Here is an 18,268-nt window from a genome sequence, read left to right as displayed (position 1 = left end):
ATTGATTCATGGAAAAACTAGCTTCGATAAAAAATATTTGTGTCACCGGGTAGATCCACCGATCAGAGCATCAACAGCTGATGTCCTGGCAGGGTCAATGAACTTTCAATTTATTTCACTGTCTTTTTCTAATAATAATTGCACAACATAAGCACGACCGGTAAACGGACCGAATGAAAACGCGTGAACGATTATTCATAGATATGTATGTTTAACGATACACTATTCTCATTATAAGATATCCAAATTGAGGAATCGAAATTATATTATATTTTATAAGAAGACATTGTTAGACTGGCTACGGATCGCGGTTTTGTTCTCGATCGCGAGGCATACGTCGCGAACGGTTGCCATGCAACGATGATCTGTTGAACGACTGCGGCGTCGATCGATAGTCATCGTTTATTGTCGAAAGAAACGTGTCGAAATAAAATGTATCGTTGTTTTTAATCGAAAATTCCGTTTTCTTGCTTTCAAGATAGTATAGTTTAAATCATTTATGAATTTTCGTTCACGTGTTTTCATTCGTCCTATTTACGTGTTGGACTCACAGTGAAAATTAGTGCAAATTAGTGAAAAATGAGAAAGAAAAGTGATAATGAAAACTCATAATGAAAGATGAAAGTGATAGGTGACAATGAAGTTTCTTGAGAGTTTTTTGAGAGTTTCTGTATGGTGATTGATTTTTATTAACAGTAAGGACCGGTGGATCGGACCGGTGACAGAGACGCATTTTTATTGTGATTATTTGCGGTTTAATGGGTGAGCTACATTTAAATTTGTTAATTACTCAATTCACATTTTTATTTGTTGAATAGAAAAGTTATTCAATTTTTTAAAAATGAGAATTTGTTCTTTTTCATCATTACAATATCTAATGAAAATAATTTTCCATATTTTAGCTATTATTTCTTTGCGATAACGAATAAACGTATTGAATAAATTCGATTTACTTTGATTACGTGAGTAGAGACTAATTTTGTTATTTCTTATTCATGAAGGAATGATAATTCAACAATAATCCAGATTTTTGTATTCATTATTCAATGTAACTTTCATCTAACAGCTTTCTATTATACCGACGTTATTCCGACGTTATACCGACGTTATACCGACAGTATCGGTACATTTGTTCACGATGACGATCGGCCGTCATATTCGAAGCTGTCACTCACGCTGTCGCGCGACTGGTCTATACGCGTTCTCATTGGTCCGTGTTTTTCATTAATAATTCAAAAACTAAACTTTAATCAGCATTTTGGTAAAGGAAAAAGTTGTTCAGAATCACCCCAGCTACCACCCCCTAAAATTATGCCCACCAGTAGCCGAACACCCTGTATATATGTATACTGGTTACCAACGGTTGAACTTGATACATATAATCGGTATATAATGTGCTACTATCGGTAATAGGCAATCGCTGTCGATAACTAATTTAGGGTGTGGTACTGCCAAAAAAGGTTTCCCTCGGGATGTTACACATGTGTCAACTAATGCGACAAAATATTGTATTTGTCGATTACAAAATCTAAAACAAAATAGTACATGTATTTCTACATAATTGTTACAATTAGTGAAATTTTGTATAACCACATAAAAATAATTCCTGTAAGTTATTTGTATGTCATTTATGGCATATCCACCTCTGCTATACGTCAAAAGTCAATTTTCGCTCAAAACTGAAGCTGTTTGATATGTTTTTGTACTGAATTCTGCAAGTGTTCCATTTTTCATGTTATTATGAAATTTGTTTCAGGTGAGGTAGGCAAGGAGATGTATATAGTCAACAGAGGACGATTGCAAGTGGTAGCTGACAACGGAAAAACGGTCCTCGCTACACTTAAGGCGGGTTCCTACTTCGGAGAGATCAGCATTCTCAATATGGGGACTGCAGGTAAAGAGTGCGGTAAATATTCCAAGCGAACCAGGGGCCCGTGAGCTGTCCCTCTCGTTTTTCATGATTCACGTTTTCACGTTTCACGTTCTTACCATTCTGTGAGAGGGCAAGCCGTCGAGCCGGTATGAGCCGATGTAAAATCAATCTTTCTAGTATTTTTGTTATACTTGTATTCTTTCTGTCACTGACATTCCTACTGTCAATTTCCCCTTGTCACTCGTGATCGACGTTTACGCAACGAGTTATGTCTTTTGAAACATAACATGAAAAAAATAAAAAGCTAGAGGATAATATTTTTTAGTATTATCATAAAATACAATATGTTTTCCATACTTCAATAATATTGTAATTACATCTTTTTTTTCTGTTAATATATATTTATTACATTTGCAACCATGCGATTACTTTTTGCATTTATTACGTTTTTGATAAGTACTTTTATTAAGATATTTCAGTCTTTCTACATGTGTAAATCTGTTTATAATATAGAAAAAATAAAATGTATACAATAGAAAGTTTTTCTATATTATAAACAGATTTCAAAACTGTCTTCAATCATTTGATTCTTAAATTTTGAGTTATAATATTTCATAATTGTATCGTTGGTAGCTAAAAATAATAACGAATAATAACAAAATATGAATAATAATAAGTATGAAATAATAATACTAAAAAAAATTAAACATTGTAAATATAAAAAGTGGATGTATATTAAGCCCCAACATTGGTGCTGATTGCGCGTAGCCACAGCACTGACTTGGCGAGGAGAGCGAGCTATGGCCGCCTGGCGGCAAAACACCGCGCACGTGCTCCCGACAGATATTTTTTCAATTTTCTGGAATTGCGTACAGCTACAACATTTACCCCACATAGTTTTTTCATCAGAAATATCTATAGAATTCGATACTGTATAGCGAATTCGCGCTACATAAATAACTTTTTCTAAAAATGCAAAAATAATACATAGGAAATGCGTACAACGGCCGTTTTTTAAACTTTCATCAATATTTACACCTATTTAGAATTATGCAATATAACAACTATATACGCCAATTTATTCGGGACACTCTCCTCTATCTTTTAAAATTAATTTGAATGTCCTAGCTTTTTTAGTTTCCTCGCAATATCACATTTTCTACCAAAAACACGTGTTTTTACAAAAGCTCGTGTTTTTCAAAAACTGAGGGTGATAGAGCAATTCGGTTTTCGGATTCTTGTTCAGGACGAGAAACTCTATAAGGATCACCCAATGGGTATTGCAAAACATAAAAAAAGTTTAAATTTGTTGGACAGTGTAACAAACGGCGTATGTGTTGGTGGTGCTATGGTTGGCAACAAATTAAAGTAAGTTCCTCCATTGCATTGACTATAGATTATATCTATAGTCGTTGTCCATTATGTGACATAAAAATAAAATCCTATGAACATTTTATACTTAACAACTTTAATCAGAGTTTACATTAAAAAACGAATTTGCCTTTTAACCGTTTAAATGACTAATTATTAATAAAATAATAATTTCTTAATTGTAGAATTAACTAGTTATATTACATACACATATAAGTCATTCAAATTGGACATTAATCTTAGATATTAACAATTTCTTCTGTTACATCACTAATTGTAAGTTTTCTAGCGTATTTCCCTACATTTAAATAATGAACATTTAAATTTTACATTCATTTTGGTATTACTGATTTGAGTTTCACTAGTACAATGAAATGAATTGATCTTTTCATTGCTATAAATTCTTCTATATTATATACATAAAATAAACAAGTACAATAGATATATTATAGGGGTGAAACTGTGATAAACTGAAGGAAATAGTTTTTATAACTTTTTCTAGAGACTCTTTTCCTTGATCAAGAAATAATTTGTTTGGCTTATTACGTACATATCTGTTCAACTCGTTGAGTCTAAAAAATTTTGAAACTTAAACATCTAATTTCATTTTAAATTAATTCGAACCTTTGTTAAAAAGTTCTTCAGCCATGGATAAAAGTAACTACACGGTGAAATGTAACCCAGCTGTTCTATTTATATAACACTAGGTTTACAGAACGCATCAGAATGACGTGTATCTTACATTCCTTATTTTAAATTACAGATATTATTGAGATGATTTTATCGAAATATATGTTAACTTTATGAGTTACAGAATAATTAATAAATGAATTTATATTTTATCCCTTATTTTTTTTATTTTTAATGTAAAAGTAACTGCTTATCAAAAGTTCGTAAACCTAATGTTAAACATAAATATAATCATCTAAATATTTCTAAATATAAACATCTAAAAAATACAAATGAAAACACGTATTATTATTAAACATTTGACATACATGTGTTAAACGATCATTATTGTCAGAATTGCAACTATGACAAATACACATAAAGGATATTTCTATCAGAGTGTTGCCTTCATGTGACAACATTTTTCATCCATTGCACATAATCCACGGTTCGTTAACTTTGCCATTACAGTATGTTTCGGAGCAAACCAAGCAGAAAGACTCATTTTCCTTCGTACTTTCTTTCTGCATTTTGAATTTTTACTGTTCTGTTCTTTCTCCGAGGCATTTTCTTCGGATAAGTCAACTAGAATTTTAGACTTCCGTCTTCGTTCCCTCATTGCCGTCTCAGATTTCTACAATGAATGAACTGACTCTAGGGAGAATAAAAAGTTATTTTTGGATATACTTTAGGAAGTAAGATCAAAATTAGATGTAAATATAACAGAACATTTCTAGAATAAATTTATCGATATTGTAATAATAGTTTCTGCTGCAATTGTTCAGGAAAACAATTTAATAGTTGTTGATCTATTACATTGATCAATAAGAGTTCACAGAAATAGTTGTTGATGATAGAGCTTTTTGAATTGAAGAAAGGATCTTTAATTTAGAAACGAATTTCTTCGTTTGTATCTAAAAGTTACAAACGGTGAGAACAGTAATGTAAAAAGGATAACACTACTATCTAGTTTCATGTGGACGTTCTATAATAAAGAACCTGGACTGTTTTTAGATTGCTTTATGTAAGTAACAAAGTGTTACATTAATTTGTAAAATTCTTCGTCCATCATTCATTCAGCATTGTTTATAATGAATTTTAAAAGACCATCTCCAACAAAATGATTAAACATTTTATGATGGAAATATTTGAAACTTTATCAAGTAAACATGCAGTTTCCAATTGCATTTATGGCGACATATAAAGCAACAAGTTAATAATGAATTTTAAAACTGAGTTGAAATTTTGGATTCAAGACTTTTGCAATCCAATATTTTTGTATTCCGACTAACTCAGCTATCGTCGGTATTATATGGCTATAATGTGTATTCATACTTTTTCTTATGCTTCTTCCATTATATTAATATAGATATAAAACTTTCGTTACTTTTCTTCTTCGAGGAAATAATAGCCGAACTGAGTTAAAGATGAACTATTAAAATGGAGTTGCTGCGAGATCGTCGACACGTTGTGACAAGGCCCGTGACACGTATTGCCCTTTAGCCTTTGCCCTCTATCGATTATTATCTTTCAGCCGATAAACTAACATTACCTATTGAACCATAATAAATACAGTCAATACGATAATTCAAAGATAAATTAAAACTTACGAAATGATATCTGTTTGTTTTCCCTTAAAAAACTGTTTTAATTATGAATCATAGGTTGTGTTGGTCGATCCTACAAACAAAAACATACATACATTTAATCATTTTTATGTCATCTTGCTTTTGTAGTGACTTTAGAACACTTAGTTTAGAACTGTATACCTGAAAACCGTATATATTCTTCCAGTATTCTTTAAACTCTCTTCTGATTTCCTTCACAACCGATTTGGCTATTATGATATGCTGAAATTTACATTTTTTTAAATCTATTTCTGTTTAACTGAAGGAAATATTTGCAATTATTTTATTACGTATATTTTTTGGAATCTTGTTATTAAACATAATTACTTCATTATTACATCGTTACTTTAAACAAGCATCGTAATTGAATAGTAAATATATACAAGATAGTCTGCATGATTAATTCTGATTAATTCTTTATGAAAAAATTTATAAAATAATTTAAATTTTAGTATAAAATATGTCACTTTATAATCACTTCCAACATCACTACTCTACTGTTTCAAAAACTGTGACATTTGATAAAAAGGTCTAAAACTTTTGCAATTATTGTATACATGTTAAGAAAATAAACTAAGACCACGAATAAATTTGAGCGAAACATATCAAATTAACAGGACTTCATCATTAGTGATTTCACCAATATCACTAATATTCTTCACTTATTATTGTCGATCATCGTTTCACTAGACTGAGGAATAATACATTATACTTTACCGACTAACTTTCTATTCATAATAAATTTTTATAAAAATTGAACCAACATAAGAATTGATTTCTTTATTTCATAAATTTTATAATTGTATTTCATATCAGTTACAAACATGTTTTTACAAATATGAAGCATTAAAAGTGATTGTTTAAAAATTAATATTTAATTTTTGTATATTTCATTCGTGTATAATTTCAGACGACCGTCTCGACACTTCGACAACTTCCTAACAATAAATGTAATAATAATTATTTTAAAAGATAAATATTATGAAGTTTAACTTATTGTTATGGACTAACTGTTTCATATTTCTGTGATAAACAGCGTTTCAAAAAAAGAATGGTACAGATAATATAAATTATGAAAACTGTAATTCAAATAGACGAATGCTGCGTTTAAAAAATGACGACTAATCGTAAATTATGTACAGTAAAAAACTTCAAGAAAAGAATAGAAATACAAAATTTGTTTTATATCTCTTTTAATATAATTATACAGAGAATCTTATAAATTTTTCTCGATAAATTAAGAGTTGAATTTATGCGTAAGACTAAAAAACATGTGATAAAAGTCCGTCAATTATTGCTTTGTTACAGTGTCATAAATAAATTTTGTATGCACGAAGTACATAACCATTCACTTTCCATTATAGGTGAAAAATATTGATTTGTGGGCTATAATAAAAAATGATATCGTAAAGGATAGTAACTAATAATAATTCCTTTAGAAATATTAATAATTACATTTAAATTAATTTATAGCATTCATTTCTATGTTTATTACCGGACACAAATTTTCTTACAATTTTCAAAACAATTTTCAAGTTAATTTTTCTCCAATAAAAAACACATTGAAAAATATCATTCTTTTTTAATTTTTATCTGTAGATTAACGACTCAGCCATTTGTATCACAACTTTTCGAACATCCTATGTAATATTACTATTTATAAACAAATGAAATAGAATTTTTCTTTTTTATAATCATTATTGTGAGTTTATCAATCGCAACTAATAAATAATTTGAATAAATTCAGATATAAAAACAGCAAATATTTCCTTCATGTCGATTTATGTTTATACTTTTCTATCGCAATGTTGCACCTTTCATGTCTTATACTTGTCACTATTCTCACCACCATTTCTAAACGTAGTTTTCTAATACCTCTAATTCTGATATACGTATGTCATCATTTTAACTTTTTACATTGTAATTATACTTACTCAATTTACGAATGTAACTAATTTGCATTCGAATTTAATACTATTCCATAAGCTCATATATTGATTATTGTAGTTAGTTTCTTATACGTTAAATGATTTTGAGATACAGCAAATTTGGTATGAATTTAATTAGGAAGGAAAATATAAACTTACAATACATTGTGTGTCATAATTATAAAACCATCTTAAAATTTGTTAAATTTGAAGAAAACTTCAAGAAACAGAATGCTATCAGTTAACATTTACATAAAAAATGAAAGAGAAATGCTGTTTGCACTTTGTTTCTTAATTACATTGCTTCATAAAATTATGCGTCTCTGTCATAAATTTTGAAATTTTAGTATTTTAGAATAAACATAAAACTTTATAAATATTTTCAAGTATTTTGAAATATTGAGAAATAAGAGAATGACAAAAATTAGACTGTTACTTTATTGTTACTTATAAAACTTATTCGAAATCAGTTGTGTGATATTCGCAAAACTATGCGCTCGCTTCATTTATTATCCTAATATTACAAAGTAAATATTACAAAAAATATCATTTTTTAGTGGAATTGCATTTGTAAAATTAATGTGTTTTAATAATTTTATATGATACTGAAGCTATATGTTTAAAAAGTAAATGAAAATTAATTGAAAACTTGTACTTATTTATTATACTTGTATACAAACTACACATTGTACTTATTATTTGACATTAAATCTAGTTTCTAGTCTAACCTTGTGTAATAACATGAATATTTATTACCGAGACAATAACAGTTATTATGTGAAATAACTTATAATTTTTAAATATTATAGTTTGTAATTTTTAAATTAATAACGGAGAATGTTTTATTTGTTGACATTTAAGTGAATGTAAAAGATTTATTTATACACGTAAATCAACATAAAGTTATGTATAAAGTACATTAAACTTACAGAATAATATAATGTATTGCTGAATAGGACTTTTTGGAATAAAAATTAATTATACTGATTACTTAGTCTTGAAACTGCGTGGAAACGATTTTTTATATTGGTTTGAAATCTACTATTTTCATTTTGTTTAAAATACTGTTTTCCAATTTCTACTTCGGTACCATATATTTCTTTTTTGATTTACTGTAAAATATATCGTAGAGAGCTATAAAATTTTAAGATGGTTCTGTAATTGTAGCATGCGATATCATTAGATGCTCCAAGTTCTCTACTATACCTAACGAAGTTATTTGTTTTAATTTGGCTTTTCTCAAATAGATAGTCGGGTATTCACTTTTTGTTATTGTTTTTTGTACTTTTATAGATTTACGATAAAGCATATAATAGAATAAGTACCTCTGCAATAAATAACCGCTTTGAGCATACCATTCTTCGTTCTTTTTGAATTCAAATTAAGATATCTGTATCAAAAATCACAACTCGTTTCGAATTACTTTACAAGTTTGTACAAAGTATTGCACTTAAATTGAGCATCTAAAATATTTTCAGTACTGCTAAAAGTGAAAAAAAATAACAGATAAAAGATAATATGGTTTTATGATTATTTTATCGTTAGTAAATGTTCATAATGATAAAACCATTTAATTTTCCATTACTTATTCATTCTCTTATTTTTTATAACAATGAAAATGGTTCAGATGTTTGGTTTCTATGAAACGACTTGTATAATGAGGTTTCGATTATTCGAGACTCATCTAATTGAAACTTCATATTATTCTCATATTAAAGAATTATCTTTATATAACGTTCATCCGTATATCGTAAATTCCCTCCTGAAATATATTAGTATTTTGTTGAAACATTTTTTCGTGTCTTTGCAAATGACAAAATAATTAAAAATGGTTGACCGAGTTAAATGGAACACCCTTAAATAAAATATTGACATTATAATTGTATTTTCATCACTAAAAGTGGGGTTTATATGTTGCTTTTTAGTATAAAATGAATTTTTCATTATGAATTAATTTATCTAATAATTTACTATTCTGTTTCACGTACGCGAAGAATATTACAAATTTCAAATATCAAATTTGCAACGATCGCAATACAGTTTTTTGACACGAAGGATATAGACATTCAATAAATTGAAATTCACAAGTTTATTTCATATTAAGCAAAGACTCTCGAATACCGCAACAATTATTACTAAAAATTGAGATACGAAATAGAATTTTAAATATATACGTGTTTGGAAAATGAGAAAAACTGAGTAAACATTCTGGAGTACCTAATGTTTTAAATATTAGAATTTTCAAAATAAATAACTTCCTAAATGTGTGAATCACTAATAGAATTAATGTACAAGTTGTTAATATTCACTAATTAACTAACGAAATCAATATATAAAATTATGATTCTGTTCGTTTCAGCAAATACTCCATCAACTACTATACAACACAATATTATTTATAGTAAAATTAATGATTCCTTTTCTTGAAGACTGATTGCATCATGCTTTGAAAATATATTCTTTACAAAGAATAAATCACAAATTCTGTTCATCTATAATATTTTTACTGTTTTAAATAAGAAAAAAGTATTGAAGATAGCAAATTTCCTTCAAATGGTATAATATTTAATAGATCGATGTTTATTTGAACAATAAATTTTGTTATACTTTTCCATTTATACACCCTGTCACCGTGTTTACCCTTATAAGTGAGATATTGTAAATATTTAAAAATTAATTACATTAATAACACATTTAAATACGTTTAAACAATATTTTTGAATTAAATATTGGATATCGCTACAAGCTATTCAATTTTGTGTATTGTACACAAGAAAGAATACAATTTTCTTTTAAACGTCTTATAATTTTAAAGCCAGTTTATTTAACATTAAAATACAACAAAGTAAATTTATTTTCTAACATGTTTAATAATAGTCACTTTATATCTATACAAATTTATTTTTTAAATAATATTATAAAGATAATGAAGTCGATTTCTTCATATGAGGATACTCTTGTGAATACTGCTTGACTAATAAATTATAAATACTCTTTTCGTTCTTCGTTTCTAGTATCTAATTTGATGGTAATCCAATTTTTAAATGTATCGAGAAACTAGTACATATGGATTCGTCATTCGAAACATTACTAAGAGAGTAGCAATCTTCAAAGTATTATGAAACATAATAAAATTTTAAGCAGACCCATTTCTCAGCATACAGAACAAAATGCAATATTTTAAACGTTGAATTTTTAGTATCATCTAGTATATAATACAATTGCAATGATTTGATTATAATTACAGATTTGGACATTTCAAGAACTAATTTTTTTAAATAATAACTATTCGTGTTTACAATATGATTACATAACGGCAAAAATAGTACATTTCAAAAAATGTATAAAATGATAAAAATCCAGGTCCGACCAAGTTCACTTAAATTTAAGAAAATATTTTCATCCAACTACTAACAGAGGCGCAAATCGTAGAAAGCTTAACATGCACATACATGTATGTACTCGTATATCCGTACCTGCCTTCTATTGTAGAATACAGGATCCCTCTAAAGTCTGTCCTCATCTTTATATTTTGGAAACGGCTTTAACTATGGAAATATGTTTCAGACAAAAGTTGTAAGATTATTAAGTGTGACAAGATGGTGGTAATTTGACCTTGGGTGATCGTTTGAAAGTTACGTAAACGTTACTTTTAATTTCTTAAATACAACACCTCATTTTTTATTGCATATTTTTGTAGCCCTTGTCGAAACGCTTTCAAAATATTACCTATTTTTGTATACAAGTCATTTCCAAGATATGAAGCTTTAAACTTGACATATCGTTGGCATTCATATTATCCAAAGTGTATCATACATGATCAAATTTACATCATTTATGTATCAGGTTTGAAGCTTCATATCTTAGGAATGATTTATATAAGAAACAATCGTATGTATTGTCTTCAAAACAGCTTGACAAGAGCTGCAAGAATATGCAATCAAAAATGGGGTATTCTATTTGAGAAACTGAAGATGACATTCACGTGACCTTCAAATAACCATCTAAGATCAAATTGTTGCTACATTTTTTCATATTTAAATGTATTTCCAACATTCAACTTTAGAGTCGGACTTCAGAGAAATCTTATATATCAAGTATATCAAAAAGAAATCCTGTATATCGAAAAAACACCATTTGTTATTTGAAATAATAGTTATTAAATAAATTCATTTATGTTGAGTTCAAGCCAAATATAAGTAATATTATTTTTTTTAGCAGTTACTGTTTTTAAATTGTGGTTATTCGATTAAAAAGAAAATTAAATTAATATTTTTATGCTATTAGCATCTATATCAACCATCAAATTATTGTAACGATATTCTTACAATTAGTTCAATAAAAGCTATTCGATGTTTCTATCATTTAGAATATTTATATGTAGACTATTAAATATTTTGCATTTTAATAAATGTATATTAGATGTTATACATATAAATTTATATATTTGATATGTATATTAAATAAAATTTTAAGGAATTATCTTAAATTTTAAAAGGTAAGTTAAAACTTCTCACAATCAGTGAAAAAAAATGTTGCTAAAATTATTTCATTTATATCTTTTTCTATCTTCAGTTGATTTAATCATTGAATAATCGAAATTGATGTTGATTAAGAAACCGAACATGCTATTAAAAAAAGATAAAATGACCTTATATAGTTGTAGGAATAGAATTTTATAAGCTATCCTTCCGTTATTAAGAGAATACAACAGAGAACACAACAAGAACAAATAATGATTAACGTATTCAACTATAAATCATAAATCGTAAATCGTAAAATCAAACAATTCGTATTTTACCGTTTTGTCATATTATATTTGTTCAAATTCCGTGTTTATACTGATCAATCCCTGCCATTACTTTTCCCCATCGCTAGTGTCACGCCGAAGGAGGTTATGGAAAGTAGCAAACGCCGTAAGCTTGGAAACTTTTATTATTATGGCTAGGATCCCGTTTTTGTTTACCTCCAAATCGATTGAAGAGACAATGTCTATGAGCGGAAAAAACTGGAAATAAAGTAGACAACTCACGTTGCGTCTATCGATTAGATCTAGAAATATACCTAAACTCTATTACCCACCTACTCCTACTCCTGTTACCCACCAACTTTTGGCAGAGAGAGCCATCGACCCGAAGGCATCGACCCGAAGGCATCGTTGCCGGATTGTTACGCTGTTGATATATCGATTAATCTATTTTTAGACGTTAAGTTCTGCCCGCGCAAAGATGCAGGGCCTTATATACAATAGGAGAGAAGGCTCCTTCCTTATACCAGGTCCAAGGGCCATTCTTAGTCATAGGGATGACTCCGGAGTCTAGGGTTTGCCGAATTACTCATGGAGCTGAATCACAGGAGGATTCAGTGTCCATGACCTAATCTAATCTTTTCAGCTCGTTCATGACGTATTTCATATTTTATTTACACAACCTATTTCACACTGTTCCTTTCAGTAAGTTAACATTCATACACGCAGTTTCGCAGTGGTTGCCATTTTATACATATACATTCTACACTCCTACATACAGCAGTAGTTTACAGCGAAATCTGCCGAAAGTGCACGCGTACAAATTTTTCGACAAATTTTTAAATCAATTTTTCTCAAAAACAAAGCTGTACATAATAAAGCTGACATAAACATCGCATAAAACAATAGATACACTTTTACAATTCTTAAAATGATGCTTAAAATTCTTAAGATTTTATTCTATATACATATATTCATCCCATATAACTGTTAGAATAAATATAACATTGTTATTAACATTTATCGTTTATTCTTAATCACAAGGCATTACATATTTAATCGACGTTTAATTACATGTGTTATTGTAGTCTAACGCAAAGCAGGTATAGTTAGTCTTTGTCTCCGTTTACAACTCTGCTTCTGTACTAACACGTATTGCAAACATAAAAATACAAAAATCTTATAAATAACTAACAAGTACAAAATCATACTTGTAACAATAACAAATAGCCGCTTTGACGAGGGCTTTTAGTCAACTAAATGAAATTATAAATAACATCTTCGTTGAGAATTTTTGAACAGTTGTTTGTGATTTATTCTTTATACTTTAGTCTGAATAAAAAGTACTCAGTCTTCACGCCTATTAAATGTATAAATTAAACATTTTTTCTATTTATATTAATAATCCTTGTTTCTGTGTTAATAAAGTCTGTTATTTAACTTTTTCAATACAACAAAATATTATAATATTGTATATATACAGTCACGTAGGCATTTAAATTGACATTGTAGCAATGATGTAAACAGGAAAAAAATAATCTTACTGTACAAAAACTTAATATTTTTCCTATTATGAATATGTCTGTAACATCGTCTTATCCTCTGCAAAATTATGTCCCTTCTCAGCTAAAAAAAATCTACCTTATAACTATCTACATAATAAGCAATCTGGGAAATTAATGCAAAATAAGTATCTTTCCATTTTTATAATTATATAGATACATCTAAACATTCATAATATTATAAATTAATACCGGTATGTTTAAGACTGATAGTAAAAAATGATTTTTTAATTTTTCCAAGGTTTTTTTTATATCTTGTTTCGAGTAATTTTTCTGAATAACTTTCTGGTGCTATTAGTTGCAAATTGCAGCTTAATTTATATATTTGTACATGCTTCAGATATTTATTTAGATATAATAGAAAAACATACAACTTTTATAACAAATATGTACAAGAAATGTTTTTTTCCATTTCAACAATCTGAAATTTACTATTTGATCACAAATACAGTTTTTAATTTTCTAGGTAATGTGCAAAACTTGTTTTGTTTCACCTTGCTTTTGAAAAATATTTTCAAAGAATTGTAAATATTTTTTTAATATTAAATTGTAGGCAAGAAGAATAAAAATTTTTTAAAAATTTCAAGGTCCACATAAATACTGAAGTGACTGTATTCATATACAGTGTATCATAAAAATGTGGGACGTACTTCAGAAATGGACAGGATACTCAAATAAAATGAAAAAGTTGTGATAGAAGATGCACAAATTGATCGTTTGTTCGCTCGTTAAAAGCACTCAATATCTCACAGAATAAATTACAGAATTATTTAGCGTTTCTAGTAAAAAAACTGAATTGAGTAAACTCAACCGATAAGATGTACGAAATCAATGAGGTTAAGAAGATTCATAAGGTATAAAATTGTTTATAGATGCAAATCAAGCGAAGCTATTTCCAGTGCATTTTATACAGATAAGTAGTATAAAATGCATATTATTAAAACATAAAAATGTATATCTATAATTCTGAAACAAAATCAAGTATAACACACGTTTATATGAACCATTTCGTTGCTTTCATCTCCTTTCCACTTTTAAAGTGAGTCTCACATATTATGATACAGGGTGTATAATATCCCTCCTGTGTTTCACGAACAAAGATTTCATATTTTGCTATTGATTGACAATTTAATATCCTGTATGATTTTAAATAGATTTACGTTATAACCTATTTTTAAAAAATCTGAAATATGCATATATGATTATGTAAACTGCAATGCAAGTATTTTATCAAATTTTGATTGTAAAATTTGTTTTCTACAAGTGTATTATTTTTTTTGGAATTCCTATTGAAGTAGATATATTCCACTCTATTTAAACACACTCACACAATAAACATTTCACGTAGCTGTTAATCAATATGCTAATTTATCAAGCATGAACTTTACGGTAAAGAAATAAAAATTATATTTGATTGCAAAAACAAAGATACATCTTATTATAAGATTTATACCCACACGATATGAGTCTGTAAGATCAAGAAACGATCGGATACAAATGAAAGCTTGATATATCTTGATAACCAATAAATGGCTACATCGCTACAGGTAACCGACGAACAGCCAGCGTACGCTCAGTGGGTTACTCGGATCTATTCGTCCTCAGTAAGAAGGATATGTGGGATGTGTTGAAGGAATATCCTGCTGCTAGAATTCGACTGGAAGCCATCGCGGTGAAAAGACTGGAGAAGTACAAAAGGGCTCCTCTCGAAAAAGGTAATAATTTATAAATATTGTTTAATTTTCGAATAGCTTCAAAATATCGTAACTAAATTATGAAAATTTGTACGGCTATCATGTACTGCTAACATGCCATGTTTCTTGTATGTAAAATACAAGGTGTCCCAGTCATTTCAAATACATAACTTTATGATTTGCATCATTCTTCTAGCTCTAATAGTTTTCGAGATATACAACTAAATATATATTTTTCACTCTCAACTGTGGGAGTTATTTTCACATACACAGTATGTCGGAAAAATAACGGAACTTTTTAAATAAAAAGAAAAGAATTAGTTATTTTGCCAATATTAATTTTTTTTATTCGAAATACATCCCTACCGCAACAATACACCGTTGGGCACGCTCAAGCAATGTTAATATAGATTTTTTATGTCGTTTTGCGGAATTGGTTCAATTACCCTTGTCACAGCTGCTTAGACTTGTGTAACAGTGTCATAAAACGTTCCTTTTATAGTTAATTTCAGTTTTGAAAAAAGGAAGTAAAGGCATGAAGACAAGTCGAATATAGAGGATGTTGGTGCACACAGACTTGTTTTTTCGCCAAAAATCCACGAACAGCGACAGTTCGGCGTATTACAGTATTGCCTCGAAACAAGCAACAGTTTCGAGCCTCGAAATTAGCAAATTTTTATCTCCACTTCTTTGATTGAAGTCCGCCGCCGAGTGAGAGATCCGAGAAGGAGTGAGAGGTCCGTGAAACCGAAGAAGTCATAAATTTTCACGGTTGACTGAACAGTATAGCGGAAAGAGGACAGAACATATGTATTGTTTTCTCACTCTGATGCATAGCGATTCTGTCGTATTATGAAAAGTATATTCTCCGAAATTATATTATATCAATGTTTTTTTTTTTTTAAATCTAATGGTTGACAATGATCAATAATTTCAGGTATATTTTTACCTATAATTTCAATTAATTTATATAACACAAATAAAAAAAAATTGGAGGAAAAATTATTTAAGTTTAATAAATGTATTGTTTTCTCACTCTAACACATAGCGATTTTGGAGTATTACGAAAAATATATTTTCTGAAATTATAGTGCTGGTTTTTTTTTTTAATTTTAATGCCTAGTTAATAATTTGAATAAAGCTATTTAACAATCAAATGAAACATCATTTAAGTGTAATGTAGTATATAGAATATACAATATAATAATACTATATGAATTATACATATACAATACACAATAATAACACAACACATACATATGTAGCTGTATACTGATATTCACATAATTGTAAAAAAATAAGATGAAGTGTGACAAGACACGTTAGAGCGTGATCCATTCATTTGATTCTACATTGATTCGTAACAAGCAACTCGCTCGGGATCGGCCAGTTGCTAATTTCGAGGCTCGAAACTGTTGCCTGTTTCGAGGCAATATGTATTATATACATGTTCCATTCACGAATTTTTACTAGTATTAAAAAGGGAAAGCATGTTATGTTCCGTCCTCGTCTAAAAAATAACATCGCTGCTCGACCGATTACTTTATAGTTTACCGCTACCGTCGGCGCGCTCGGGAACAAAGGCAAGCCGAATAGCATACCACCCTCGAAATAAGCAACTGGCCGGTCCGAAGCGTGTTGCTTGTTTCGAGGTAATACTGTATCATGCAACAGAAACCAAATTCCCGGCGCTCGATATTCGGGCCTCCCACGAACGATCCTCTTCCACAAACGTTCCATAACACCCAGATAATATTCGCCATAACATTTTGTCCCTGTGCTGCCTAACCCAATAGCAGTAACGGAACTAAGAATAAAATTCCTTACAGCAGGCAATGGAGTCAAGTGATGTTTTCAGGTTCCGCTTAATTAACAATAATAAGTTTCAAACGTAGAGGAGGACAGCGAGTGAAAAAGAAAGAGACACTTCGAATGAGGCAATTGGCAAAGATCAAACGTTAAACAATTGTTTACAATTCTAATACGTCACTATTATTTTATTTTTAATCCATTTTTCATACACCTTTCCTCATTATAATCGTAACATATTCCTAATTAAAATGAGATCAAACACGACGAAATTCAGGGCATATTTAGTTTTAATAACTTATTGGAGTAAAATTCTTAATTATAAACTAAACATGTGGCACAATTAACTACAACCGATATTAAATGATTTAAAAGTTTAATGATCTAAATTTACAAGGCCGAGTTCAAGATTACAAATAAAATAGAAACAAATATTTTTTCAGCGATATTTGTAACTTAATAATATAAACCATTTTCTGTTATGTTCATACATAACAGAATATAACAATATTCATACTTTCATTAATACCTAATTACGGAAATTAAGAATTGTCTTACTTAAAATTGATCATTTTAATCCTTCTAAAATTAATTGTGTCGAACGGGAAAAACGATGATTATATTCTTCTAAGCAATTGAACGCATCCTGTAATTCTTTTCTCTCTTCTCGATTAAGTTCAATCCCATAATCCCGTTCTCTTTTGCGACCATTCCTTTCTTCAATCTTTTTTTCAACCTTTCCTGCGTCCGTTTGTTCATTCGTTTGTCTATGTTTTCTTGTATTCACATTGGCTCCTCCCTTCGACAGATTCTTCAGCCTTCTTAAATATCTATGTATGTGTATATGTAGAAAAGTAAAAAATATCCATTAAATATTGTATATATGTATTTTACTTCGCTGGAGACGTTAACACTTTCTCTGATTGGTTTAATAAATGAACATTTTGTCGATTTCTGTTATGTTTCTTATATATACATATGCTATAA

At 29.0% G+C, this 18,268-nt stretch overlaps 1 protein-coding gene and 1 long non-coding RNA gene across 9 annotated transcripts in view; one reads left to right on the top strand and one right to left on the bottom strand.

Moving 5' to 3' along the window:
* LOC105663968 (cyclic nucleotide-gated channel alpha-3-like) overlaps nt 1-18,268 on the top strand; it is a 1,281,713-nt gene that overhangs the window by 1,249,527 nt on the left and 13,918 nt on the right. For 4 of the 5 annotated variants that reach the window (XM_076536535.1, XM_076536533.1, XM_076536537.1 and 1 more), the window contains 2 exons: nt 1,757-1,906; nt 15,326-15,493. In XM_076536535.1, the coding sequence (XP_076392650.1) occupies nt 1,757-1,906; nt 15,326-15,493 (318 nt within the window). The remainder of the gene's footprint in view (nt 1-1,756; nt 1,907-15,325; nt 15,494-18,268) is intronic. The other variant, XM_076536536.1, reaches the window with a different exon arrangement.
* Nucleotides 3,424-13,911, bottom strand: LOC143265286 (uncharacterized). Of its 4 annotated transcripts, none has more exons than XR_013039696.1 (6): nt 12,552-13,006; nt 12,271-12,477; nt 5,683-5,763; nt 5,524-5,593; nt 5,249-5,465; nt 3,424-4,567 (listed from the first exon to the last, which is right to left on the bottom strand). It is a non-coding gene; the product is annotated as an uncharacterized LOC143265286 (long non-coding RNA). The 4 variants fall into 4 exon arrangements; XR_013039697.1 differs by having other exon boundaries at nt 5,301-5,465; nt 12,552-13,001; XR_013039698.1 differs by lacking the exon at nt 5,249-5,465 and having other exon boundaries at nt 12,552-12,844.

Source organism: Megachile rotundata, chromosome 10 (assembly GCF_050947335.1).
Source record: "Megachile rotundata isolate GNS110a chromosome 10, iyMegRotu1, whole genome shotgun sequence".
Lineage (NCBI taxonomy): Eukaryota > Metazoa > Arthropoda > Insecta > Hymenoptera > Megachilidae > Megachile > Megachile rotundata.
The sequence above is the reverse complement of the archived record's forward strand: the minus strand, read 5'-3'. Positions and strand labels throughout refer to the sequence as shown.